Source organism: Lithobates pipiens, unplaced genomic scaffold, assembly GCF_037356315.1.
Source record: "Lithobates pipiens isolate NorthernLeopardFrog02 unplaced genomic scaffold, aLitPip1_a1.2 Scaffold_8, whole genome shotgun sequence".
NCBI classification, from domain to species: domain Eukaryota; kingdom Metazoa; phylum Chordata; class Amphibia; order Anura; family Ranidae; genus Lithobates; species Lithobates pipiens.
The window spans coordinates 558,655,929-558,671,602 of NW_027507903.1; the positions used below are offsets into that span (position 1 = coordinate 558,655,929).

A 15,674-nucleotide genomic window follows, 5' to 3' on the forward strand; every position below is an offset into this window, starting at 1 on the left:
GGGAAGAAGACTCCAGTGGCAACTTGTGCATCTCTGGTGAACTCCATGCCCAAGAGGGTTAAGGCAGTGCTGGAAAATAATGGTGGCCACACAAAATATTGACACTTTGGACCCAATTTGAAAATTTCCACTTAGGGGTGTACTCACTTTTGTTACCAGCGGTTTAGATATTAATTGCTGTGTGTTGAGTTATTTTGAGAGGGCAGCAAATTTACACTGTTATACAAGCTGTACACTCACTACTTTACATTGTAGCAAAGTGTAATTTCTTCAGTGTTGTCACATGAAAAAGGTATAGTAAAATATTTACAAAAATCGCGCACTTACCGGCTCCCGATTATGGATGGGTCACCTACCGGGCCACGACATGCTTATATGAATAAGTGGGAGCAGAACCTGGGTAAAGATATACCTCTGAGCGCGTGGCGGCTCATATGGTCACAGGCAGCTAGGAGTTCCATTTGTACACTTTATAAAGAGAATCAATACAAGATTCTTCTCCACTGGTATCTGACTCCTGATCTGCTCCACTCCATATACCCCTCTGGCGATGCTGTGAGGCCAGGGGGACGCTATATCATATCTATTGGACCTGCCTTCTACTCCTCCCCTACTGGCAGACAGTACATTCCCTGCTTCAATCCATCTTTGAGACTGGGGTGTCCTTCGATCCGAAAATATTTCTCCTGGGCCTTTCACCTGCCTCCTTCTCTAAACTCTCCAAAAGGCTCTTGGCCCACATACTGACTGCAGCGCGATGTCTGGTGGCCCTGAGGTGGAAGAGGAAGGTGCACTCCAGGATCAGAGATGTTAAAAGAATGGAGTATTTGACGACCTCATTAAACAATGCTCTTGATAAACACAATAGAATATGGGAACCCTGGGTCCGGTTGGAGATCCCTGTGGCCTAACGCTACATAGGTCCTGGGTTTAAGATCATCGGTAACTAGGGCAGATGCTGCTCAGCTGACACGGGGCTCTAGGGGCGGGTGGCTGCCCTCTTTTTCTCTCCCCTCCACTACGTTCTACTCCTTCTCTTTTCCATTTCACCCTCTCTTCTACCTATTCGTGCATCTCTGTACAGGCGTATTTTGTTGTGTTACTAAACTAACGTGTTTGCTCTACAATCTCTGGAAGATCAAAAATAATTTTTATCTAGATCGAACTTTGTCACTGGCCAATATATCTGCCGAATTTGAACCAGAATCACTTGTTTTACGGCAAAATGTACTGCCCTGTACCTTGGGTTGGTATGTCTTTTCTTGGAAAATCAATAAAAAAATGTTAGTTCTCAATAAAAAATTTTTTTTACAAAAATGTGAGGGGTGTACTGACTTTTCTGTGATTATATATACACACACATGAAATTATATATATATATATTATATATATAATAAATCTATGGGAGTTTACACTCCGTTGAAAGGAGACACATAGCCTGTGTTTTTCAGTACAAATGTTGATCTCCTTATGAACAAAACTAGAAACCTTACTGGAATTTTATACAGGCAGCTATCATATTGTCTCAGTGCATGGTTTGTTTAATAGGAAGCTGGCTATTTTCTTGTAAGCAGTTTGCAAAGCCTAGGAATTTAACAGTGACCAGAAATAACTTTATTGGAAGAAGACAACAGTGCTCTCCTGTATGCTGTGGCATGCTGGGGAAGCAGGCTTAGGGTGGCCGACACCAGACTCGGCAAACTAATTAGCAAGGCTAGTGATTTCATTGGTGTTAGAGTCTTTAACAACAGTGTTAGGCCCCTTTCACACTGAGGCGTTTTTCAGGCACTACAGCGTTAAAAATAGCGTCTATATAGCACCTGAAAAAAGTGCCTCCTTTCACTCCAGTGTGCAGGACGGTAAAAAAAAAAAAAAAGTCCTGCTAACAGCATCTTTGGAGCTGTTAAGGAGTGGTGTATTCGCCGGGGCAGTGCGGCATTGAAATCAATGGGGCAGCGGTTTTAACCCTTTTTCAGCCACTAGCGGGGGTTAAAACCGCCCCGCTAGCGGCTGAATAAAATAATAGCACCGCTTTACCTCCAACTCCCACACCACCCCAGTGTGAAAGGGGCCTTAGGAGTACAATGTTGTCCAAGGTACGTTCAATCTTGGATAACTCCTCCCACCCACTCCAAATGCGCTGGCCAGTTTGAGGAGTATCTTTAGAGCTAGATTGTTACAACCATGATACACCACAGAGCGAGACAGAAAATCATTTTTATCTGTGGCCATCAAGTTATATAACCCTTCTCTACGAGTGCTGGTTGTGAGGCTTTAATCTGGTTTATAAACCAGATTTTCATGTAGTTTTTATATTATGTTGGAATTAGGTTACCTATGTTAAAATTGTGGGGTGATGCTGGGTAAATTGATGAAATTGCAGTTTGATTTTCTGTTATTTTTCAGTGGGTGTTTCTACGAAGTGATTTAATAGGATGGTAAGGTTCACTAATGTATAGTATTAATTTTGCTTTATTTGGTATTCATTTGCTGTTATTGTTCATTTTATTTTTGTTGCTGTGTCTTGTTTCCGTTTGTTATTGTGATTTTGTTAGTCTTCATTGAATGTACCTATATAAATTTGCCTTTGGGATTAAGTATTCAGTATCTGAATTTTGCATGTATACAATTCTGGACCAATATAACCATGCTACAAAAAATATATAAAGCAAAGGAGGGTGTGCACACTCCTGCATTGAGAGATCTTACAATTTGTAGGGATAATGGGAAAGATATATATATATAAAATAGAGAACAGATTCCATATTGTCTTACTTAGTATGAAGTTCTCAATTGACACCACGATATCTTTTCAGTCTCGGCTCCAATGTCATGGTTGGTTGTGGTTGGCTTGTTCACTATGGTGGCCGACCACAAATCATAACTAGATTCTGTTACATTTATCTGAGGCACGTTACTGGTGCTTCAGTCCGGGATTTTTATTGAGCCCTGCTGATGAGAGCTCCAAGTGGTTATATAAGACAAAGTGAAGCTGATCTTCACCCAGATGTGACCACTTATTTCCCAGGTCTGCGATACTAGAATGTTATAAGGTACTGCTCATTTTCTAATTATTTTGTTGGATTTTACTACTTTTAACTTCCTAATACTGCACAGACACTGGGAGGTCAGGCACATGCAGATAGCCTGAGAGAGACCAGCCATTGCTCAAACCCCCAGGGAATATTGATATCTGATACACTTGTTGGTTAGTTCTGATGTATCCAATTTTTGACGGTTTCAATGTATTACCTTTTGTTCCTTAGGTAGGTTTCTAAGGTGTAGGGTTTTTATTATTTAAATGTATTGGCTATTGCTGGGTTAATCTTTGAACATACAATGTACAATTTTTCACCTTCAGTTTGTAATGTGTTTAATTATTGACCTTCCCCTCTTGAACATGAGAAGAGGATGTTGAGTATCAATACAGATATTATGCATAAGTGCCCATATTATTTGTTTAATCAACCCCCATTTTCTATGGACTTACTGTCTGTGTGCTGGTTCCTGCTCCTTCTTGTTCTCCATCTGAAAGTACAGATCTTCAAGTTACTACAATTCAACAGAGGTGTATGCACAATGGAGAGCTGGCTGCTTATGGCTTGGGTCCTATTATATGCCTATGCATAAGATAATGGGAAAGATAGATTTGGCAAGCAGTAGTTTATCCCTTGCACTAGACCAGTGATGGCGAACCTTGGCACCCCAGATGTTTTGGAACTAATTTCCCATGATGCTCATGCATTCTACAATGTATTTGAGCATCATGGGAAATGTAGTTCCAAAACATCTGGGGTGCCAAGGTTCGCCATCACTGCACTAGACACCGCAGTTACTCAAAAGCTGTAGACACATTTGTTAAAAGGTTTGTCTGTCTAGGTCAGTGATGTTGACCATATTAATGCTATAAAACATGAGCTTAGAACAGACCTCAAAATTTCAACTTGCATCAGGCGAGTGGAAATAAGCTGAGGGTGAGTGTGGAGTCACATCTGAGAGCTGCCCCGGGAGCTGCCAAAGTTTATCTTTTCCTTTTAATAACAAGCTGGTGAGTGGTTGCTTAGACCGCCTGGCAACCAATCACCAGCTTCTTAATAGGAAAAGTTAACTCTGGCAGCTTCCTGCTCCCCTGTCCATTTAATATAGCATTTAAATATTTACTTAAAGCAGTAATGATGTGTACATTATCTATAGTAACCACTCATATTTATCACAGTCAGATCAAATATGCTTTATGTTAATATTGTTAAATGATGTAAACCAGAATTTTTTTTTTTTTTTGATCTCATAATGTAGAGCATACGATTTCCTATGATTTGAGCCCAGCCTTGCCACAAAGAGTTATTCCATCTCTGAGCAATCCTCTTTTATTATTCAGCGATTTAAATCTTGACAAACCGAGAAAAACGTTGTCAAATCCCCCCCTTGCTGTGAGTGACAGGTGATTTACATATCTCATGCACTATCCCAAGAGACATGCATTATTTTTTAATTCCCTCCCACTCCTTTCTTCTGCTGCTCTACCAGAATTGCATGTTCCCCACCTCCGCATGATTTGGCATGCTGTAGTGTGGTTACTTTCCTGTCTTTTCACTGGATGTTAGTGATCATACGGTAGCAGAACTTCAGTGTAAGAAATACACAGGAGAATATGCATATTGACAAGGGGAGTGTAGAAGTGGACGGGGAGTCTACTGACATCACGACTCCACCTACTGAGCTCCAGACAACAGACCCACCCACAGAATATGCAGTTTTTCGGGTCTCATAGCAGACAGAGGGGAGGCATTTGACAGGTAAAGATACATGCAGGAGGCATGTATATCCCCTTATAGATAACCCCCATGGCAGTAGTTTAGAAAGGACGACATAGGGTTTACACCCACTTTAAAGTTGTTGTTAACATAAATATAGAGTGCATAAATTCAATCGTGTAAAAAATTCAAATATATATGGAGCTGTCATTTGAGAAATTATTCTTTTTTTACTATTTGGTGACACTTTTTGTGCAACTTATTTTTTGGTTTAATAATTGTTTTTGTAACTTAATTCTGCATCAAACATTTAACAGTGTCATTTCATGAGATAATTTACGAGGATGCGTTTAGGGGCGTAATTAGGGGTGGGGCAGGGTAGGGGTTGGGTGGGGCAACTGGTGGCGAGTAACTCTTAGGCCTGGCTAGTAGCTCAGGACTTGAAATTCTGAGTCCTGGCTTAGAGAACATTGAGCTTTGGTTTAGCTTTGAAGAAAACCCACTCCATCAATCAGAAGTAGTCTAAAGAATGCCTTCCCCTTTTCATCTATCACCTTCTGTATATCTCCAAGATCCCAAATAATGTGCGTTTCCTGCCCTCACGCCCTGATAATGCAGCTGAACTCTGAATCTAAGACGACCACACCATCCAGATCTGACACTCGGCTGAGGATCAGGTTGATTATCGATACCTTGGGGTACACCTCGTCCAACGTCACAATTAAATGTTATCACGTGAATGACTTGGCCAATCCAAGCATCAAGGTAGGTGCTAGTTGCATTTGCATTACTCCGTGTTGGCTTGAGAGGAGTACAAACCTGCACAAATATATCCTAACACGAATGCATGCCCAAAGCCGACTCCCAGAAGGGACCTAAATTGGGTTCCACTGAGCGGGATATGTTGTGGATACCCCCATGACTCTGCTGTTTTCAGATGTTATTTTTCAGGGGTTTGTAATTGGGAGTTGCTATTATGGGTCTAGCTGTAGCTATCTGAAATACTTCTAGTGGGTAACAGTCAGGTATTCCAGTGCAAGCATCTACACAGTATACTGCTGAGCAAGGTATTTCATGGTCACGAGTGGCCAAATTGAGTCCACCCAAAACAGTTTGAACATAACCATATAATTCCAACAGATGGACAGTGGCTGGACAATGGGAGCACTTACATATCCAACCAAATCTCTCAACAAAATATTTCATAACATGTCTACACACATCAGCATCTCACCTCCTTCTGATTCTGACTCTTCACTTTTTGCCCCATCATCCTCATTGCTTGCCTTAATCTTCTTCTCCGCTGGCCCTCCTCCTCCTGCTGCCAGTTTCTTCTGAAATTAAAAAATGCAATGTTTCTGATATCTGATACACTTCAGGTTCCATGCCTGAGTGCACAGAATTCTAATGGCTCCTTCCCAATTGCCTGTTTTTTTTAACTAACAACTTCAATACTCAGGTTTCAAGTACTCAGCTGCCATCTTGCACAACCAAGACTCCCACCCAGCACCAGTGGATGACACCCCTAGAAGAGCTGCTTATGTAGTAATAAGGATCACCTGAGCACAGAGAGATGCCCGCCCTAAGGCTAGGTTCACATTGCAGCGATGCGGGAATGCCAGGAATCCGCGGCGGGTTCCCGCATCGCATGCCTCCCGGCGGCAGTTCACACTGCCCTATGCGAACTGCTGGGAGTGTCAGTGAAACGTTAATGACACCCCCAGATCAGTTCGCATATTGCAATGCGATCTGCAAACTCGGACAGGAATCGGATCGCATGGTGTGAACACCCATGCGATCCGATTCTGCTGCTGACCAAAAAAAGGGTCCTGTGCGAGTTTGGGCCATGTGTGATGCGTATTCAGCCATACTATCTGTATGGCTGAACTCGCATCGCACAGATCGGATGTGATTTGCACTGCAGTGCGGTGCGAATCACATCCGGTTCTCGTAACTGCTGCAGTGTGAACCCAGCCTCAAGACAGCTGTTTCAAAAAGTTGGGTAGTGACAGCCTCTAACATAAGATGGGAGCCCTGATTGTGCTAAAAGTGACAGATTTACATGTAAAAAATGTAAAGAGTCCATCCAACAAGTTCTGAATGCATGAATAATAAATGACAGAAGATGATTCCAATACAGGCAGTCACTAAACAGCCTGAAGGGACAATTCAATCCAGTTATACATTTCTGAGGGACTGCCATCAACCACAGGCAGGTTATCTTTGGGGTAAGTGTAGTTTCAGACCTGTTCCAAACAAAAACAGATTACAGGATTCAGGAAGGCAAGCATCTAAGGCCAGCCATACATGGTGCAAAAATAAATTGGCATGAGTCTTCCATCAACACAGTGTTGACAGTGGGAATCAGCAATGGTCTTCTCCTGGCGGGGGAAGCCATATTGCAGGGAAAAGACAGTGACAGTGATCATCGCTAGCAGCTATAGCAGAATCCACAGCAGGCTGGTTTACCCAAGTTGATCAATCAACTTGAGAAATCCAGCCTTCCCATTAAGTTTGAATCCGACCAAGGTTCAAACAGTGTATGGCTGGCCTTAAAAGTCCCTAGTGTTTTGTCACGAATCCCATGGGGTTGATTTTAATACCACTCATGCAAATAGCCATTTCACTATAAACACCAGGAGCCAATGGCGATTGTTGCTCATAGTACTCATTTAGATTCCCAGAATTTATTGGTAGCAATGGACAACAAGACCTGTTCTTTCACTAAAACGGTTTCATATTTTATAATTAAATTATTTCTCAGTAACCCATCACTTTGCAATGTATTGAAGGGGAGGCCAGGAAAACAGAATCTGCCTCCATGATAAACTAAGTTTGCTCTTAAAGTGAAAGATAAGCTAATGTACGCACTTTTTCCTTCCAAAGTCTTTTGGACCTCTGCTTGAATCCTCCTCCGAAGTAAGAGTTGCCAGTGAATGCCCTTAGCCCCTGAAAACCAGCTAGGTTTTGGAATGGACCTTGGTTCAAGAGGGGCGTGGGATGGCCGACTCCTCTAATGGCTGGTGGGGGTATGAAATTACCTCCGAGTCCTCTGCTTATATCCCTTCTCCACCCCATCTGAGAAAGGTGGGAAGAGTTTTGAGCTCTCTGATTTCCATATCCTCCATCTGGCTTAGAGAACCCGTATCTACCTTGATCCAGTCGGCTGTAGGGACCATAGCTGTTCAACAGGAATTACAAGGAGAAAACATTTTAAATAATAGCCAAGATAATTATCTACATTAAAAAAAAAAAAAAAAGAATAAAGAAAGAAGAGATTTAATAAACTGAAAGCCCTACTTTTGGGTGCATGGTGACTAGAAAAAACATTATCAAAGTACAGAGCCTTGCTGCTAAAACCCCCATACAGTGCCTTGAAAAAGTATTCATACCCCTTGAAATTTTTCACATTTTGTCATGTTACAACCAAAAACGTACATGTACTTTATTGGGAATTTATTTGACTAACACAAAGTGGCACATAATTGTGAAGTGGAAGGAAAATGATAAATGGTTTTCAATTTTTTTTTACAAATAAATATCTGAAAAGTCTGACGTGCATTTATATTCAGCCCCCTTTACTCCGATACCCCTAACTAAAATCTAGAGGAACCAATTGCCTCCAGAAATCACCGAATTAGTAGAGTCCACCTGTGTGGAATTTAATCTTAGTATAAATACAGCTGTTCTGTGAAGCCCTTAGAGGTTTGTTAGAAAACCTCCGTGAACAAACAGCAACATGAAGGCCAAGGAACACACCAGATAGGTCAGGGATAAAGTTGTGGAGAAGTTTAAAGCAGGGTTAGGTTATAAAAAAATATCCCAATCTTTGAATATCTCACAGAGCACTGTTTAACCACTTAAGGACCGCCTCATGTAGATATACGTCGGTACTTTGAAGAGGGATGTCTCGGTAACGGCAGCAGCTGCTGCCACAACCGAGATATCCCTCTTTTACAGGATATCGTCCTGTGTGCGATAACGGTGGTCTCCGCAGCGGGTTCACCGTTATCGGAGGCGGGAGAGGCGACACCCCCCTCCCGCCGCTCTCCCACGCACTCCGCCGCATACCGGAGCCGCCAGTTGCGGCGGAGGCGATCGGGTCCTTTCCATTGCTGGGTATAGAGATGAGTGAGGCTAAGATGGCCCCCACTCATCTTTATACCATAGGGGAGCGGAAGCGACGTCAAAACGTCACTTCCACCCATACCTCTTAAATGTAAGTCCAAATATGAGATCTGAGGACTTTTTGACCCCAAATTCCATATTTAAGAGGACCTGTCATGCTTTTTTCTATTACAAGGGATGTTTACATTCCTTGTAATAGGAATAAAAGTGATCCATTTATTTATTTTATTTTTTAAAGTGTAAAAATAAATAAAAATTAAGTAAAATAAATAACAAAAAACATAAACAATTTTAATACACCCCTTCCTGACAAGCTCACGCACAGAAGAGAACGCATATGAAAACGGCAGTCAAACCACACATGTATCAATTTACTCGGCGTAAGGTTATCTTTCACGATCTAAAAAAAAAAAAATTGGGCTAATTTTAATGTTGACTTATTTTTTGATTCAAAAGTGAATTTAAAAAAAAAAAAAAAAAAAGTGTGCTTGTAAGACCGCTGCGCAAATACGGTGTAAAAAAAAGTATTACAATGACAGCCATTTTATTCTCTAAGGTGTTAGAAAAAAAACTAAATATAATGTTTGGGGGTTCGAAGTAATTTTCTAGCAACAAAAACTGTTTTAAACATGTAAATACCAAATCTGAAAAAGAGGCCTGGTCCTTATGTGATTAACCACTTAAGGACTGGAAGATTTGACCCCTTAATGACCAGGCCATTTATTGTGACACAGCACTGCGTCGCTTCAACTGACAATTGCGTGGTCGTGCGACGCTGTACCCAAACAAAATTTACATTTTTTTTTTTACTACAAATAGAGCTCTCTTTTGGTGGCATTTGATCACCTCTGCGGTTTTAGTTTTTGTGCTATAAACAAATAAAGAGCGACAATAAAAAAAAAAAAAAAAAAAAAAAAAAAAAAGAAAGAAAACTTTACTATGATGAATATCCCCCCAAAAAATTTGTTAAGAAACAAAACTTTCTCCTCAGTTTAGGCATATATGTATTCTACATATTTTTGGTAAAAAAAAAAAAAAAAGAAATAAGCGTATATTGATTGGTTTGCGCAAAAGATATAGCGTCTACAAAATAGAGGATTTATAGCATTTTTATTATAATTTTTTTTACTATTATGGCGGCGATCTGTGATTTTTAGCAGGACTGCGACAATGCGGCGGACAGATCGTACACTTTTTTGGGACCATTGACATTTATACAGCGATCAGTGCAAAAATAGCCACTGATTACTGTATAAATGTCACCATTGGCAGGGAAGGGGTTAACACTAGGGGGGCGATCAGGGGGTTAAATGTGTGTCCTAGGGAGTGTTTATAACTGGGGGGGGTGAGACTAACTGAGGGAGGAGACTGAACGTTGTATAGATCACTCTCCTCACCCCTGACAGAACGGAGATCTGTCTATTGACAGACCGCAGTTCTGCGTCTCTCCTGAGCGATCATGGGTGCCTGATGGACATCGTGGCCGCTGGACGCACCCATCAGCTCCATCCTCATGTGAGCCCCCCTAGTGCTCCTAAAGCGCCCGACGTACAACTACGATGGCTTTCCCATAGGAGCCAACCTTGCGCAGTATAACTGCAGTGGCTGATCCTCAAGTGGTTAATAAATCATCTGAAAATGGAAAGAGTATGGCACAACTGCAAACCTACCAAGACATGGCTGTCCACCTAAACTGACAGGCTGGGCAAGGAGAGCATTAGGTTGCTCTGGTGGCGCTGCAGAGATCCACAGCTCAGAGCTCAGGTGGGAGAATCTGTCCACAGGACATCAGTCGTGCACTCCACAAATCTGGAATTTATGGAAGAGTGGCAAGAAGCAAGCCATTGTTGAAAGAAAGCCATAAGAAGTCCAATTTGCGATAAGTCATGTGGGGGGCACAGAAAACACATGGAAAGATAAAACCCAAATTACATTTTTTGGCCTAAAAGCAAAATGCTATTTGTGGCAGAAAACGAACACTGCGCATCACCCTGAATACACCATCCCCACAGTGATACATAGTGGTGGCAGCATCATGTTGTGGGGATGCTTTTCTGCAGCAGGGATAGGGAAGATGGATGGAGCCAAATATAGGACTATCTTAGAAGAAAACCTGAGAGTCTGCTAAAGACTTGAGACTGGGATGGAGGTTCGCCTTCCAGCAGGACAACGACCCTAAACATGGAGCCAGAGCTACAATGGAATGGTTTAGATCAAAGCATATTCATGTGTTAGAATGGCCCAGTCAAAATCCAGACCTGAATCCAATTGAGAATCTGTGGCAAGACTTGAAAATTGCTGTTCACAGACACTCACCATCCAGTCCTATAGAGTTTGGGCTATTTTGCAAAGACAAAAGGGTAAAAACGTCACTCTAAAAATGTGTGGTAGAGAAATACCCAAAAAGACTTGCAGCTGTAATTGCAGAAAAAGGTGGTTCTACAAAGTATTGACTCGGGGGCGCTGAATACAAAGGCACGCCACACTTTTCACATAATTGTAAAAAATTTAGAAAACCATTTATAATTTTCCTTCCATTTCACAATTATGTGCCAATTTGTGTTGGTCTATCACATAAAAAACGTTTACATTTTTGGTTGTAACATGACAAAAGGTTGAAAATTTCAAGGGGGTATGAATTATTTTTCAAGGCACTATATATTAAAGTTACCCTGATAATCTCCTCTTCTCACTACTACCACTGCTATGCCAGCCAGTGTGTCAGAAGGAAGTGCAATCAGTGGGAAACAAATTCTCTGCAGCAAGGAGATGAGATTGCAGGGAAAATATTTAGCAATTTTAACATGGTGGTTTCAGCAGTTGGCAAAACTAGACATAAGGTTCTCTAATCAACTTTCACCTAAAAGCAAACAAATCTTTTGTGTAGTTTTAAAGAACTGCAGCGATGATCTTACAAAAGTACAGGGTCACAAAAGCTTTGCTATATCCTGGAAATATTTAAGTGCATGGCTGGCATACATTATACAATTTTCCTTTAGATTTACCAAAACTATACAATGAGGTCAAACTTAAACCCTTTCAATTTGTATTTAATCAGGCAGGTCCTGTTACTACATAGTTGAAGGTAAAGGAAACTGAATAAGAAAATTGTATAATGTATGGCCAGCTTGCCTCTGGTAAGCAGAAGACCTCCTTTACCCTACCTAGTTTATATAGGGTCAGCACTAAATCTACAATGGACAAAAAGGAGAGCTGGGTTTTTATTCAGGGAAGATGGTGAGAGAACAGAGTCCATGTCTGTATAGTCAACACATACAGCACAGACCCTGATCTTCCTTGATGTATGAGAGCTACATGTTCATAATATGCCAGGGGTCTTCAAAAGTTCTAAACAAAGGGCCAATTCATGGGCATACAGACCTTAGGGGGCCAGATTGAGAAGAAAATGCCCCAGCAAAAGTAGCAGTATGCCATGCCTTAGGGTTGGTGAGTAGTGGATGTAAAATAAAAATGACCTAGTGATTGTACTTTGTGAGAGGAGCAATAAATACCCCATTGTTGGTCACAGTGGAAGGAATAGTGCCCCATTCAACCGGCAGTGTGGAGACCATTGCACTATGCTGACCTTATACAGGCCAAGCAATGTGAAGGAAGACATCTGCTTACCAGGAATAAAGTTTTAAATACAGGCATCTGCTATGAGGTCCCTGAACTTTTAGCAAAACTGCACTTACAAAATGACAAACTGATCAATACACTAGCAGCTTTTAAAATTATAAATGCAAGGGATAAGACAGGAAATAATTTTCAGATTAGATCATATACACCCTACATGCTGTGTTAGCCACCACCACTGTGTACATTCAACCATACAAAAAACTCATACATACAAGAAAACTGGAATCTTATTGGTCGCCACACTTTAAGGTGAAACTGTCACTGAATATATCTAATAATGCAACTGCTTAAATGTCAGTTAAAAAAAATATTAATCAAAAATAAAATAGTTACAGAAGATTGTTTATAATTTAATGTTCTTAAAATTACAAATCGATTTAATTTTGAAGCAGCTTTCTATGACTGTAAAAGCAATTTGAAAATTGTAATGTTTGCAACCACATTACAGAACACCTTCAGAACTCTATTTTCCTGTTTGCGAGACTGGCTCACTAAGCTCGAGGTAAAGTCTTAGGTATCCTGAAATGTGCCAAACAATCCCTCCGCTCTCGGTTTTCCCCAAATTGAAGAGGGCAGCAAAGCTTCAGTGCATATATTGGTGGTTCTAGTTCGTGGTAACCTACAGTGGGCCAGTGGCATTGTTCAAGGTGGAGGATTTGTCTATTTGGGCTTCATGAAGATTGAACTACGAGGAAGTTTGTCACACCTGTAGCCCAGACTTTGTGAACATTTAATAGCCTTCATCTCTCATGATCATGTTACAGTCTACAGAGGTGGTAGGGAAGCACTGTTTTTATTACAATGAGACCGAATGTTTTCCCTGTAATCCTGTGTAAGCCCAGATGATCACCTGCTTCTGTGATGGTCTCATAGAGCAGGAAATACTTCAAACTTTAGTTCAAGCTCATTTGAAGAGCCTTTTATCTGTGGTGACCGTGTGACCATCTACGGGGTGCTAGAAAAGCACCATTCCTTAGTACAAGACTGGGACTGATGGTTTCACCGAAATCTTTGTATAAGGTCAAATGATCACCTAAACTTGTGATTGGCTCACTGGGTTCAAGTTCAAGGCATCCCCAGCTCTGTAAAGAGCCTTTAAACTCATGGTCATTGGACCTTGCATTTAAAGATCTGCTGGGGAAGAAATTTTCATTTTGTTTTAAACACTGGGCCTGATTAAAAGTTTATATCAAGCAGATGCTACCACTGAGAAGAGAATATCTTCCAGGAGTAGCTCTTCCGAGTATCTTCGGAAGAGAGGCAGTTTGCTAAAAATCCTTGATATGTACTTTATTATTACTAGTCTCAACAAGATTTTCCCCCAAAACAGTGGGGTTTCACTTTAAGAGTAGGCATGGTTAATTCATTGCCCAGGATACTGTGAGCCTGGCCACCCTCGTCAAGTAGGGCAAAGCACTGACTTTTCTGTCTTTAGGCCTTTAACATTCCCCCTGTCATTCACCTATTCAACAGAGCACCTCAGTGAAAAGAGGGGGGCATCAATAGTGGGGTGACACAGGGTGTTATTGGACTAAAGGCAGAAGTAAAGGCTCCCTGTTTACTGAATGTAGCCTATTTAGCAGGTCATGTAGCAGACTTTCCCAGAGGGATCCTGGGAAAGTCATGTTCAGGGTTTATAGATCTCCAAGGTTCCTCTGATATACATTTAGAAATCCCTGATCCATGGTCCAGTGCAAGGTTTACTCCTTATCTAATGCTGCACAACAGCAAGCCAATGCTATTGGCCAGGAGCAAACAAAGGCTCTATACCAACAGATTGGTGCTGTACAGGGGCTAACACAGAGGCTGTTTGAAGAGCTAGCCACTGCAGCAGAAGTAGTTCGAAAATTATCAGGGAACTAACTGCACAAAAATGCAAGTCCTAACAGGCTGAGCAGCCACCACATATACAGCTTGTTATCTTTTACCAACCTTTCTCCCAGACAGGACTTGTCTGATCCTCAGGCAGAGAGCGCTGGCTACAGGTTCCTGATGAGATTAAATTGCCAGTGGGGAGAGGAGTAAACCTTGCACTGGACATATGGATCAGGGATTCCTAAATGTATATGAGAAGAAACTGGGAGATCTATAAACCCCCGAACAGGACTTTCCCCAGACTCCCTCTGGGATGCTCTTCTACACCAGATTCATGGGCGCCTCCTGCTCTTAAATTATACTGCATGTTGCAAACACTATAAACAGTGACAAGTTCACTTTAAAGTGAATCTGTGGGAACAGAAATATGGGACCTGCCATTGCTGTCTTAATACTGAGGGTATAGGCTCCATGGCTGTCATATTGTTCACAGTGTCAGTGACTAGTGAGCCACTATTTCAAGCAAATAAAGCCAGCAATGATCATAATTCTGTCCTAACAAATTCCCTATAATTTCATCCAGTTTTCATAAAGCCATCTCATTGTATCCTCAGTGGACGTCCATCCATGTGTTACCTATCTCTGCCAGATCCCAAAAATTTTGCTCCATCATTAGAGGGCACCGGGTATGAGGTCATCCAGGAATCTGATACAAAACTGTTTGAACCAGCAGAATCATAACCATAGTCAAACGTATAATCGTAGGACTCATAGCCTTCAAGAGAACAGTAGGAAAGAGGTTCTTTAAATAAAATTTCTTATGGACAACGATAACTTATCTAAAGGATTACTCTAACTTTTTCACTTTTCTGGCTGATTTAACATTCTAGACCAGGGCAGGAAAATAATCAATTTTGTGAATAGTATTCATTATCTATTGTGTTCTACTATACATGTATAAAGACTTAAACTGGAACTAGACCATCTTATCCTTTACAGCCAAGGAAGCTGCCATTGTAGCAGCTGTTTGAGTTGCAGTTGCCAGGGTGCAATGGGTCGCTAGCATAAACAACAGGGTTTTTTTATTTGGAGTCCCCTTTAACATAGTCCATTGGGTACATCCTACTTCTATTTGTACTAGGGACAACTGTCAATGGGTGGACAAGTTAGGAAGAAATTACATTTTAATTGCCATCAGAGGAGGAAGAAATGGAATAACTTTCTAACAGGGGTACATTTTCCAGTGGCATCTGTCAAAAGGGAGCTTCCACTAATTTTCTGGAATTTCTTCCTGTCGTGTTCTTTAGAGAAAGGACACATAGCCATTCTCACCGGTTA

At 41.3% G+C, this 15,674-nt stretch overlaps 1 protein-coding gene across 8 annotated transcripts in view; it reads right to left on the reverse strand.

Moving 5' to 3' along the window:
• LOC143960953 (A-kinase anchor protein 8-like) overlaps positions 1-15,674 on the reverse strand; it is a 55,351-nt gene that overhangs the window by 19,409 nt on the left and 20,268 nt on the right. For 4 of the 8 annotated variants that reach the window (XM_077470007.1, XM_077470005.1, XM_077470006.1 and 1 more), the window contains 3 exons: positions 7,626-7,935; positions 5,989-6,088; positions 3,491-3,528 (listed from right to left, as the gene is read on the reverse strand). In XM_077470007.1, the coding sequence (XP_077326133.1) occupies positions 3,491-3,528; positions 5,989-6,088; positions 7,626-7,832 (345 nt within the window). In that variant the 5' untranslated portion in view covers positions 7,833-7,935. Of the gene's footprint in view, positions 1-3,490; positions 3,529-5,988; positions 6,089-7,625; positions 7,936-14,972; positions 15,112-15,674 lie in introns of all 8 variants that reach the window. The other 4 variants (XM_077470002.1, XM_077470000.1, XM_077470003.1 and 1 more) reach the window with 2 other exon arrangements.